The 13,645-nt window shown below is 47.3% G+C and overlaps 1 protein-coding gene across 1 annotated transcript in view; it reads left to right on the top strand.

Moving 5' to 3' along the window:
* Positions 1 to 13,645, top strand: part of LOC147098679 (cadherin-23-like) — a gene marked incomplete at its 5' end in the record, with an annotated part of 367,151 nt that overhangs the window by 191,568 nt on the left and 161,938 nt on the right. The window contains one exon of the mRNA XM_085969993.1: positions 11,059 to 11,247. Coding sequence (XP_085826119.1) covers positions 11,059 to 11,247 — 189 coding nt within the window. The remainder of the gene's footprint in view (positions 1 to 11,058; positions 11,248 to 13,645) is intronic.

Below are 13,645 nucleotides of genomic sequence, written 5' to 3'. Positions count from 1 at the left end.
AGCTCTTCAGAGGCGAAGATTAAAGCAAATTGCAGCGCAGAAGAGGAGGAAACTGAGTGCATTTATGGCCATGTTATGTCTGAGCTGTGTGAGTGCTTGATATTAAAATTGGAAGCCAAAATAGAAAGGAATGTCATCTCCGAGCCTTCACCTTGATGAAAGCAAAACAAAGTTAGCGTGTGTGAAAGACGAGGCGCAAAAACATCCAGAATCGGTGCAGTCCCAACAGGATCATAAAAAAACAGGAATAGGCCATTCGGCTCATCCAGCCCGCTCTACTGTTTTTAGTTAGCAGTAGCACCTCTACCTCTGGGCTGATAAGTGGCAGGTAACATTCGCGCCACAGAAGTGCCAGGCAATGACTATCTCCAACAAGCGAGAGTCTAACCATCGCCCCATGACATTCAATGGCATCACCATCGCCAAATCCCCCACCATCAACATCCTGGGGGTCACCATTGACTAGAAACTTAACTGGACCAGCCACATAAATACTGTGGCAACAAGAGCAGGTGAGAGGCTAGGTATTCTGCGGCGAGTGTCTCACCTCCCAACTCCCCAAAGCCTTTCCACTATCTACAAGGCACAAGTCAGGAGTGTGATGGAATACTCCCCACTTGCCTGGATGAATGCAGCTCCAACAGCACTCAAGAAGCTCGACATCACCCAGGACAAAGCAGCCTGCTTGATTGGCACCCCATCCACCACCTTAAACATTCACTCCCTCCACCACTGGCGCACCGTGGCTGCAGTGTGTACCGTCTACAAGATGCACTGCAGCAACTCACCAAGGCTTCTTCGGCAGCACCTCCCAAACCCGCGACCTCTTCCACCTAGAAGGACAAGGGCAGCAGGCGCATGGGAACACCACCACGTCCAAGTTCCCCTCCAAGTCACGCACCCTCCTGACTTAGAAGTATATCGCCGTTCCTTCATCGTCGCTGGGTCAAAATCCTGGAACTCCCTCCCTAACAGCGCTGTGGGAGCACCTTCACCACACGGACTGCAGCAGTTCAAGAAGGCGGCTCACCACCTTCTCAAGGGCAATTACGGATGGGCAATAAATGCTGGCCTTGCCAGCGACACCCACATCCCATGAACGAATAAAAAAAAATCTCATTTCCCTGCCCTCTCGCCAGACAGGTGATTCCGTGATCCCCACATTTCCAGCGGGGTTGCTGTGCTGAAACGAGGCTCTGCAGTCCCAATTGTCCAACCCATAGCGTGCGAGTGAGGGAAGCGTGCAATCGACATTACTTCCCAAATAAATACATCCATCTCCCATTGAAACACTTTGATTGACTTTGCATCTAAGGCATTCTGCAGCGGTCTTCCACCTTCTCTCAACCTTTTGTGTGAAGACATTTGTCCTGGATTCACTTAGCTTGAATTCTAAGATTGTGTCCCCTGACTCCCTTTGTTCTCGATTCCCCTACTCAACCCCCGACTCTTTCACCGAGGAGAACCGTGAGGGATGAACATGTCCTACTTACTGACAGTATTGCAATGACGATTTCCCTAATTATTTAAAAAAAACAAGTCTCAGCATTTTTGTAGCCTTGGATGGAATTTAATAAGAGTTTAAGTAAATTTGGAAGAAATATTTATCAGTTTAACAAAAAAAAGGCTATATTCAGAGGTAACCTGAGAACAACTGGTATCGGGCACTATGCTGAGAGATGCTGAATGATATATGGTTAAATCTAACTAAACCTTCCTTGGGAAAATATTTTGGAAGTATTGTGATTTTTCACCAGCTATGAGATTAACACTGCATTCCCTCAGTGTAGAAAGACTGCTATTTATATTGTGCCTTATCACGCCCCTCCAAAACATCTCAAAGAACTTCAAACAATGATATACTTCTAAGTGTCGTGAGTGTTATATGTACAGATAACGGATTCCCCCCCTCCCCTAAAGTTCTTATCCAAATGTATGCCTGAACAAACTGCAGTAACTATGTAATGGTATAACAATATTCAAAGTGAAGGCTTGTCAAAGCTAATACAGTTTGAGCTATTTATGTAGCCCTCCAGTCAATCATTTATGACATTCAGTTGCAATTGCTCCTGCTATGCTTGAGCTGCAATATATATTTGTGAACGAGAAAACATATCCTGCCCTTCCTTGCTTAAAGTAAATTTGAAAGGACCAGCGCACAGGCACATACCTGCTCTCTCGAATTCCTTTAGATACATTGCTTCATGTCGCGGGGAAGTCCAGAGCAAAGAGGCATAATCTTAAAATTACAGCTAGGCTATTTGCAAAGAAAGAAAGACTTGCATTTTTAACAGCGCTTTTCATGACCACCGGGTGACCCAAAGCCCTTTACAGCCAATGAAGTACTTTTCGAAGTGTAGTCGCTGTTGTAATGTAGGAATCGCGGCAGCCAATTTGCGCACAGCAAGCTCCCACAAACAGCAATGTGATAATGACCAGATAATCTGGGTTTTTTTTTTAAGTGATGTTGATTGGGAGATAAATATTGGCCAGGACACCGGGGAGAACTCCCCTGCTCCTCTTTGAAATAGTGGCCGTGGGATTTTTTGCGTCCACCTGAGAGGGTAGACGGGGCCTCGGTTTAACGTCTCATCCGAAAGACGGCACCTCTGACAGTGCAGCACTCCCTCAGCACCGCACTGGAGCGTCAGCCTAGATTTGGGAAGTGAAATCAAGCAGCACTTTTTACACACAGGGTAGTGGAAATCTGGAACCCCCTTCCCCACCGCCCCCTGCCCCACCACCCCAACAGGCTGTGAATGCTGGGACAACTGGAGCTTTCAAGACTGAGATTGATCAGATTTTTATTGGACAAAGGTATCAAAGGATAAAGGAGCAAAGGCAGTTAAATGGAGTTGGGGTACAGATCAGCCATGATCTGATAGAATGGCGGAAGAGCCTCGAGGGGCTGAATGGCCTCCTCTTGTTCCCAACACCCCAGTATAGAACAGCATAATACTGCACAGTGCAGGATAATAATAATTGAGAAAACATCAACAAACTTAACATTCTGTGCACACGTACACAGGTTCAGTCACTATACAATCAGCTCGGCTGTGAATATTCCCAGCCACACATTTTTCCATTAGCTGTGTTTCTGTTTTCACTCGACATCTATGCAGGGGCATTGAGCTGAATAATACCTCTGTAGGTAGTTACACAAGGAGATGATTTTTTTTTTACCCCCTAAAACTGGGTCGTGGCTTTTCAGCATAGCAATGCCCCAATGCACTCTGCCACGGATTGTGGTTTATGACCACCAATCTTGCTGGTGTGGCCTGCAAAGGTTTGGTGTTTCCCCTCGAGCAAGGAGGTGGGAAATTTAAAGGGCGCGATTCCCCATCCACCTTGCAATGGGATGGCGGCAGAATGACTCGGGCAGAAGAAGGAAAAAAAGACTGACTTGCATTTCTATAGCGCCTTTCACGACCACCGGACATCTCAAAGCGCTTTACAGCCAATGAAGTACTTTTGAAGTGGAGTCACTGTTGTAATGTGGGACACACGGCAGTCAATTTGCGCACAGCAAGCTCCCACAAACAGCAATGTGATAATGACCAGATAATCCGTTTTAGTGATGTTGGTTGAGGGATAAATATTGGCCAGGGCATCGGGGATAACTCTCCTGCTCTTCTTCGAAATAGTGCCATGGGATCTTTTACGTCCACCTGAGAGAGCAGACAGGGCCTCGGTTTAACATCTCATTTGAAAGACGGCGCCTCCGACAGTGCAGCACTCCCTCAGCACTTCACTGGGAGTGTCAGCTTTACTTTATGTGCTCAAGTCCCTGGAGTGGGACTTGAACCCACAACCTTCTGACTCGGAGGCGAGTGTGCTACCCACTGAGCCACAGACGACACTGAAGCATGCAATCAGGTTGTCGCCCTGTCTTTTCAACCTGGGACATGGGAAGTGACGCAGGGAGATGGGAATGAATATTAAAATAAATAAGAACCAAAAAAATTTCAGAAATGTAACTTGTGCATTGCTGTTTCTGTACACATTGCCCAGACATTGATCACATCCATATTAAGTGACTAATGAAAGTGCCCACTCATTAGACGTTAATCCGAGGCCACATTGGCCCTCTCAGGTGGAATGTAACAGATCCCATAGCACTATTTCAAAGGAGGGCAGGGGAATTCTCCTCCCCGGTGTCCTGGGCTAATATTTGTCCCTGAACGAACATCACTCACAAACAGATGATCTGGTCATTATCGCATTGCTGTTTGTGGGAGCTTGCTGTGCGCAAATTGGCTGCCGCATTTCCTACATTACAACAGTGACTACACTTCAAGATGTAATTGGCTCTAAAACGCTTTGGGATGTCCTGAGGACGTGAAAGGCGCTATAGAAATGCGAGTGATTTCTTTGTTATCGCTGTGAAGTAAGGTAGTGGAACCCCGGTCTTTGTTGGCCAAAAACATTTCTTTTTGTGCACAGCTTTGACAAAAAAAGTTTTTTTTTTTTTAAATTCCCTGGATGGAAAAATTGCCTTGTACTTCGTGGCAAAGATTGATCCTCGGGCTTAAAACACTAAATCAAGAATGACACCTTTTGAAACTGGATTATTTTGCCTTGAAATCAGGCTGTTCAAATATTAGCCTGCAAACCTGTTGTTATGAAATTCCTTTGCTATTTAACTGAGGAACCAACCCCTTCATTAAACTGGTTACTACCTCGGTTAAAATAGTGGCAAACGAAGTATCGGAGGAATATGCTAAGTGTTTGTTACCTCCAGACTTGACTCTTCCAACGCACCCCTGGCTGGCCTCCCTCGTTCTACCCTATGTAAACTTGAGCTCATCCGAAATTCTGCTGCCCGTGTCCTAACCCGCACCAAGTCCCGTTCGCCCATCACCCACTGTGCTCACTGACCTCCATTGACTCCCAGTCCGGCAACGCCTCGATTTCAAAATTCTCATTCTTGTTTTCAAATCCCTCCATGGCCCTCACCCCCCCTCCCTATCTCTGTAAACCTCCTCCAGCCCTACAACCCTCCCGAGATATCTGCGCTCCTCTAATTCTGCCCTCTGGAGCATCCCTGATTTTCATCGCTCCACCATTGGTGGCCGTGCCTTCAGCTGCCTGGGCCTTAAGCTCTGGAATTCCCTCCCTAAACCTCTCCGCCTCTCTCTCCTTTTAAGACCCTCCTTAAACCCTACCACTTTGACCAAGCTTTTGGTCACCTGCCCTAATATCTCCTTATGTGGCTCGGTGTCAAATTTTATTTGAATACACTCCCGTGAAGCGCCTTGGGATGTTATACTACATTAAAGGCGTTGTATAAACGCAGTTTGTTTTTTGCACATTACAGGAAACTTTTTTATATCCGGCACCAACGGGACCGACGTGGTGCCGGTTCATCAAAAATTCCGGATAACCGAATGCTATAGTAAAAGATAGGGAGCTGAGCTCCGTATAAAGCAACAAACCCTGTTGCTTAACAGCTTCAAAACAATCGGCACAAGTTGCAAGCGTCTCTGTAGCTTAGCAACAGCTGCAGCCACACCCTTGCACAGCAACAAATGGAGGAAGGCAAGTAATAAAAGTTACCTGAACCTACTCCTGAATTTTGCCGGTTAACCGAGAGTTCCGGTTATTTAGGTGCCGGTAAATCGAAAGTTTCCTGTAATAATTGAAGAAGGTAATTTTCAGGCATTTAATTCTACACCCAGTGTATCCTCTGCCAGGTTGACACTTTTTACCTGGCCACTGAGTTAAGATCAGTAGGGACTGGTTCAAGTTGTGAGATGAAAGTGCAGCTTCAGGATATTCTGTGCTTAATTTTAGATAAGACCTGTGGATCAAAGACACAGATTAATTCTGGTCAGTGACTTAAGTCTGGCTGCTGCTGTGATGTGAAAGATTAGATCCTGACGAGGGAAAGATGGACCTCAGCCACACAACTCTTGATTTGAGATAATCGGCCAATTGTTTCGGGCACAAGTTTTAAATCAATAGTAGATAATTTGAAGACTGGGCGACAGCATGGGATAAACGGGTCCCCCGCTTTTTTAAAACAAACTCCAGACATGGTTACAAACCGAGCATTGTGTTTAATAATAAACAGTAATTGAGGTACAGGTAAACAGCACATAGCCTTTCTTCTCTCCTGCTCTCGCTCCCTCTCTCTTACGTGCTCTCTTGTAGGTTTTTCTCTCACACTAAGGGCACGATTTTGCCGGCCTTGGGAGAGGCGGGACTGCCAGGAAAATGACAGAATCTGGGGGCGGGTGCCCATTCCACCCCCAACCCGCCTTCGTGCCATCTTCCCAGGAGGCGGGTAGCCGACCCGCGCCGGGTCCCGTCTCCTGGAGGCAGGAAGGGGATTACAGCCACTTAACTGCCTGTTAACAGGCAATTAAGAGGATTATCCGCATTTTTCCAACAGAGGCGCGGGCTTCCCGACGTCAGGGAAACCCCGCCAGGGTCACCAAGGCGAGCAGTGGGTCTGCGGAGTGCAAAAGTGCGCTGTGAAGGTAAGTGATGGGTGCAAGTGTGGAGAGGTGAGTATGTGAGGTGAGTTGAAAGTGATAGAAAATGTTTACTTATCTTTGTTTCTTCCTGCAGGCTTCAACCGTTGGGGATGCGGAGAGTCTCGCATCTCACCGGCAGAGATGACAGATGGCCGCTGCATTCTCCGATGCAACATCCGTCTAATTTCTGATAAAGAAAGAGGTTTGAATTCAAGAACTCATCAAACTACAGATAATGTCAGTGTTTGACAGCTTCACAGAGCTGTCAAATGATGACAATACATCTGTCAAAAATTTTTGACAGATGAAACGTCATAGGCTGACATTCTCTGTAACCGGCTTCCCCTTAATTGGCCTGCTAAACCCGCTGGGCGGGCTTAACAAGGTCAATCAAGGGAAAATAGAGTGGGTTGGCCACAAGTCGATGGAGGCGGGTCTGAGGCGGGACTAAAACCCGACAAGCGGGGGTCCCGCCTCCAACCCGCCCCCCATTGACAAAATCGCCCCTTTACTTTCTCTTGTGCATGTTGTCTCTTACATGTGCTCTCCCTCACGTACTTTCCTTCTCACTCTCTTTCTCTCTATTGCCCTCAGTCTCTCACGCTCTCCTATTCACTTTCCTCACCCCTTTATCGAGATCTTGCCTTATATACCCAACTTCCCATCCCCCTTACCTATCCTAGGAGTAGGAGAAGCTACAATGCCACCTTTCCCAGCCAAGCCCAGTCCCTGGGAATTGTTCCATCGTACGTGGATCTATGGTCGGGTTGTTTCAAAGGCAGCAAAGACACCTCCCAAAAGGGCAGCAGGCACACGGGAACACCACCACCTGCAAGTCACACACCATCCCGACTTGGAAGTATATCGGCCGATCCTTCATTGTCGCTGGGTCAAAATCCTGAAACTCCCTCCCTAACAGCACTGTGGGAGCACCTTCACTGCAGCAGTTCAAGAAGGCGGCTCACCGCCACCTTCTCGAGGGCAATTAGGGATGGGCGCATCCCAGAAACGAATGTTAAAAAAATGAGCCATAGGCAACCGCAGACATAGGCGAACAAAGTTTAAGACACGCAAATAAATTACAACATGGCTACAGTGTTAAACAGGACGATTTGCCGCTTACTTCCCCCACCCTGTTTACCCTGTTTACCGCTCTCCATTCCACTTCATTCTTTGTTGGAAAGTTGCCGGCCTGCCCGTCTCCTCCACATCCATCAATCACTCACTAGTCACCTGGCCACGAGGGAGCTGTGGCCCTCGAGGAGAAGGCCCCCTCCCCCGACGCTAATCGAATAATCCAACTGAGGCGGTCTCGACTCACCTTCCAGGGAGACATCAGTGAGGATCAGAGTTCACTCTGTCTCCTCGTAGTCAGGAACTTTGCAGTCCAGTAACTATGTTAGGATGTCAAGTTTTGACAGTTTTTATTAAGGCCATGGTTTAAAAACTTGGAACAGCAGCGTTGTAGGAATAGTGCTTGAACCCTCTCACTCTAAAACTGTCCGATCGGGTTAATCTGAGATGATCAGTCAGGGCGGGCATAAATCGACACAACAGGGTGAGTCATGGGAGGCAATGCATCCCTAGATTTATAAAGCTTTGTATAGTAAAGTACAAAGTAAATCATCTTCAGGGGACACTGCCGTAAATCTTTTTTGACTCATTGCTGTAATGATATTGTAGCAACCTGATAGCGGTCACCTGTTTTAATGTTTTAATCTCAGAATAATGCAAGGGATGAGGCACTTCAGTTATGTGGAGAGACTGGAGCAGAAAAGGTTAAGGGGGAGATTTGATAGAGGTGTTCAAAATTGCGAAGGGTTTTTATAGAGTGAATAAGGAGAAACTGTTTCCACTGGCAGGAGGGTCGGTAACCAGAGGACACAGATTTAAGATAATTGGCAAAAGAACCAGATTAGACTAATTTATTTTTATGCAGCGAATTCTGATCTGGAACGCGCTGCCTGAAAGGGCGGTGGAAGCAGATTCAGTAGTAACTTTCGAAAGGGAATTGGAGAAATACTTTGCAAGGCTACGGGGAAAGAGCAGGGGGAGTGGGACTAATTGGAGAGTTCTTTCAAAGAGCTGGCACAGGCACGATGGGCCGAATGGCCTCCTCCTCCTGTGCTGTGTAACGCCAGCGATCTTGCAACTTCCTAACTACAGCCAACTTAAAAGACAATACCAAATAGTGTTAGCAGTAAATGATTGAAGAGGTCGCGAAAGGTCAATGTTGGCGATTGCCAAAGGGTGCGACTGTTCAGTGCTGGCGGAGAAATGGGTGGATTCACAGAAGTGGGTTCCCCAAAGCACCGCTAAGAATCCTAGATCACAAAAACAGAACAGAACTGGTTGTAAACCAGTGACCCAAAGGGAATAGCAGAGCCGTTTGTATACGACCGGCAAGGCCATTGATTATCCACCCTCACGGAAAAGTGGCATGAACTGCGGCATGCAGTCCCCCAAAATACCAGTAAAAATTCCCGGGATGTCACGTCATAAAAACGGAATTTGATTCTTTCAGCCGCCCCAAACCCAATGATTATCAGTTCGCCTTTTCTCTCCATCTACCCACCCCTCTGTTTGCTAGTTTCTATTTTTGACTCTACATTCAATCGCTAAATTAAACCTGAAAGTTCTAATAAAATGAGCATTGAAGCATATGCACACCATATAAAGTGCTGACTTAGCTTTTTGGATTTATGTTTAACTCCCAGGAATTCTTTTTTTTAAATTAAAATCAATATGAGAACTGGCGAGCTGCTGAATACATATTTGTTAAATATGGATTTATGACTCTTGACTCCAGTTCCCATTGATTTTAGCAGCCGAACAGTTGGATAAGTATTAAAAAGTATATTCTTTACACTTCAACAAGCGTTACTTGTTCAGAGCGGGAAAGTGGCGAGTAATCACTACAAGCTGACCCTTCACATTGCTGCTGTTAGGTATATTATGGCTAGATTCTGTCAGTGATTAGTTTTTATCATCGTGTGGTCGATGGTAATCCAGGCTGGCGCTGTGGTGCAGTACCGGCGGAGTGTTGCGTTGATGGAGGTGCTGCCCTTTGAGCGAGACTTCAACAACACTCCCGTCTGTCTCTTCTGGTGGGCATTGAAGATTCCCCCGGCACTGTTCCAAGAAAGAGCGTGGCATTCTCCCTGGCCAACATTCCTCCCTCAGCCAACACCACCGCAACACAATACAGGAAACTCTTTGGTATCCGGCACCGACGTGTTGCCGGTTGATTAAAAATTCCGGATGACGGAGAGGGTTATCTACCGAGGCTATTTTTAACAAAGAAAAATAAAAAAATCAAGAACTATGCAGTATACAGTAATTGGGTACTCACCTACAGAATGTTGTGTTAAATGGATGGTGGAAGATGCTTGATTAAGTATAGTACTGCCAGTTGAGGGTAATGCAATGCAATGACTACCGGCAGCGTGGGAGACACACAGTACCCCTGTAAAATGGCGGATCAGAAGAGACTCCCGGCAGCGTGGGAGAGTCCGACTCCTGTTACAGGGGTATTGAGGTGTTCCGACTCCCGACAGCGCCAAGAAGCCGAGTAGTGGCAGTTTGGAGAACTACCCCCCCTGACTAACTCGGCCACCGTGGGAGACTCGGAAACATTGCCGGTTATTGAGGTGTTTTCGGAGTATGAATTTTGCCGGTTAATAGAGAATTCCGGATATTTAGGTGCCGTTTAAATGAGAGTTTCCGGGTAGCAAAATACTGCGGATGCTGGAAATCTGAAATAACAGAAAATGCTGGGCACACTCGGCAGGCCAGGCAGCATCCGTGGAGCGAGAAACAGAGTTAACAAATTAAGGTCAGTGACCCTTCATCAGAACTGGAAAAAGTTAGAGATGTAACAGGGTTTAAGCAAGTGCGGAGGGAGGGGGAGGGGGAAGAAAGAACAAAAGGGAGGGTCTGTGATACGGTGGAAGGCCGGAGAGATTAAATGTTGCAAATGGGGATGGCAGAATCAACAACAGCTGCCATGTGAAAAAATAGGGGCCGAGGTTATACAGGAAACTCTTTTTTTATCCGACACCAACTGGACTGGCGTGGTGCCGGTTGATCAAAAAGTCCGGATTACAGAGAGGTATACTTACCAAGGTACGAGAGCCCCGTACACGGCCACAGATCCAGGAGTCCCAGTTACACGGCCACAGATCCAGGAGTCCCTGTTACACGGCCACAGGTGCAGGAACCCCGGTTACACGGCCACTAATATACAGTAAAACTGACTCCTGAATTTTGCTGGTTAAGAGAGATTTCCGGATATTTAAGTGCCAGTTAAAAGAGCGTTTCCTGTAGTCTGAAATTGTTGAACTCAATGTTGAGTCCAGAAGGCTGTAAAGTGCCTATTCGAAAGATGAGGTGCTGTTCCTTCTGGTCATTCGTTTCATTGCTATTTGTGGGATCTTGCTGTGTGTCGGTTGGCTGCCACGTTTGCCTACCTAACGGCCGTTGCATTTAAAAGTAAACACCTTGAAACGTTTTCTAGAGTGGTTTATAAATGTCTGTCTGCTTTTTTTTTAATACTTTCTCCTCTTCCTTGTCTGTGCAGGGCACTGAATTGAATGATGACCGGACCCCGTCAAATGCTACAGTTTCCACCACGTTTAATATACTGGTGATTGATGTCAATGACAATCCGCCAGAATTCAACCGCTCGGAGTACAGTGTCCGCATCACTGAATTGGCACAGGTGGGCTTTGCGCTCCCTCTCTTCATCCAAGTGCAAGATAAAGATGACGTAAGTACCGAGATGCAACCTGATTTAAAAGCTGGCGGCTGCCTCCCGTCACGTAGCTGATGGCTGTCTTAGCTTCTCGGTCAACCTCCGGTCGTGGGTGCTGTAAACTCAAGGCAGTTCTGCCTCCATCATCATCTTCTTAGGCAGTCCCTCAGAACCGAGGATGACTTGCTTCCACATTAAAAATGTGTTCTCAGGTGACTGATGAGTCCAATGCGGGACCTACAGTCTCTGTCAAGGTGGGGCAGACGGTGGTTGAAGGGGCGGGTGGGTGGGGTGCTTGAGTTGACGTGCGCTCCTTGCGCTGCCTGTGCTTGGCTTCCGCTTGCTCCCGGCAAAGAAACTCGAGGTGTTCGGCGCCTTCCTGGATGCTTCTCCTCCACTTTGTGCGGTCTTGGGCCAGGGATTCCCAGGTGTCGGTAGGGATCTTAGACTTTTTCAAGGAGGCTTTGAGGGTGTCCTTGAAGCGTTTCCTCTGCCCACCTCTCTTGTCGTGCCGGAGCTCCGAGTAGAGAGCTTGTTTTGGGAGTCTCGTATCGGGCATGCGGACAATGTGACCCGTCCATCGGAGCTGATCGAGCATGGTCAAAGCTTTGATGCTGGGGATGTTGGCCTGAGCAAGAACACTGACGTTGGTGCGCCTATCCTGCCAGTGGATTTGCAGGATCTTGCGGAGGCAGCGTTTGTGGTACCTCTCCAGTGTTTTTGAGGTGCCTGCTGTACATGGTCCATGTCTCTGAGGCATACAGCAGGGCGGGTATCACTGCTGCTCTGTAGACCATGAGCTTAGTGCCGGGTTTGAGGTCCTGGTCTTCAAACACTCTCTTCCTCAGGCGACTGAAGGCTGCACTGGCACACTGAAGGCGGTGTTGGACTTCGTCGTCGACATCTGCCCTTGTTGACAGTAGGCTCCCGAGGTATGGAAAGTGGTCCACGTTGTCCAAGGCCTTTTCGTGGATTTTGATAATCGGGGGGCAGCACTGTGTGGCGGGGGCAGGGTGCTGTAAACTCAAGGCAGTTCTGCCTCCATCATAACGGAGGAGTCGATATACGAGCACAAGCTGCGACGCTAATTGGAGGGATCGATGAACACTTTAGATAGATATTGTAGCTGCATTAAGGATGTGTGCCTGTGGTGAAGCTGTGATGTGGGTGTAATACATCGAGCAGTGTTGTCAACTTTCACACGCTGTCTGCTGGCTGATTTCCCGCTCCCTCGTCCGTTCTGTGCAGCAATCGATGTGCATTAAAATTCTCATCCTTGTTTTCAAATCCCTCCTTGGCCTCGCCCCCTCTCCCTATCTCTGTAATCTCCTCCACTCCCACAACCATCCCCGGGATCTCAGCGCTCCTCCAATTCTGGCCTCTTGAGCATCCCTGATTTTCATCACTCCACCATTGGCGGCCGTTCCTTTAGCTGCCTGGGCCCTAAGCTCTGGAATTCCCTCCCTAAACCCCTCTGACGTAAGAAAACTACTAGGCACTTGGTCTAAGCGTTAAGCAAAGCTTTAATCAACTGTTTTACAACCTGGAAGTCTAGTTGTGTCCTTCACTAGTTCCCATTAAGAATGTCCTGCGCAAGCTGGGCCCATGCCCAAGTATTTATACTCTCCCTGGACAGCGCCACCCACAGGCCGCTGATTATTATTTCATAAGTCTTTCTTTCATGAATGACTGATTCATGTCACTCTCTACCGCTTTCTCCTCCTTTAAGACGCTCCTTAAAACCTACTTCTCTTTGACCAAGCTTTTAGTCACCTGTTCTAGTATCTCCTTATGTGGCTCGGTGTCAAATTTTGTCTGATATGTCCCACGGTGCTTCACTGGAGCGTTTTATTATGTTAAAGATGCTATATAAATGCAAGTTGTTGTCGTTGCTTGACTGATGGCCTTCAATGTGCATTGGGCAGTGGAGGAGACATTCACATAAACCCTTCAAATTCTTCCCTGTGCCTTTGTGTCATGGTTATTGACATGAATCTTGTCATTCATGAACGAAAGACTTATGAAATAATACTGTGGGTGGCGCTGTCCAGGGAGAGTATAAATACTCGGGCACGGGCCCAGCTTGCGCAGGACATTCTTAACAGGAACTAGTGAAGGACACAACTAGACCTCCATGTTGTAAAACAGTTGATTAAAGCTTTGCTTAACGCTTAGACCAAGTGCCTAGTAGTTTTCTTACATCAGTTATTGTCATTGGAACGTAGGGATGCACATGACCAGAAAAGACTCTTGCGGCCAATCTGGTTGTTCCCAGTGTCGAGGAGATATCTTATCACACACTGCCTCTCACACCCCTCTATCATTTTTACCAGATACTTACACAACTCTTTGTTGATAGAGTCAGCTCCTGCTGCCTCCCTTGCTGGTCCATTCTGTGCACGTACCATCCTCT

This window comes from Somniosus microcephalus, chromosome 29 (assembly GCF_052327205.1).
Source record: "Somniosus microcephalus isolate GS21.2 chromosome 29, FLI_Smic_1.0, whole genome shotgun sequence".
In the NCBI taxonomy this organism is placed as follows: Eukaryota; Metazoa; Chordata; class Chondrichthyes; order Squaliformes; family Somniosidae; genus Somniosus; species Somniosus microcephalus.
Note: the sequence above shows the minus strand (reverse complement) of the source record. Positions and strands in the feature narration are given on the sequence as shown.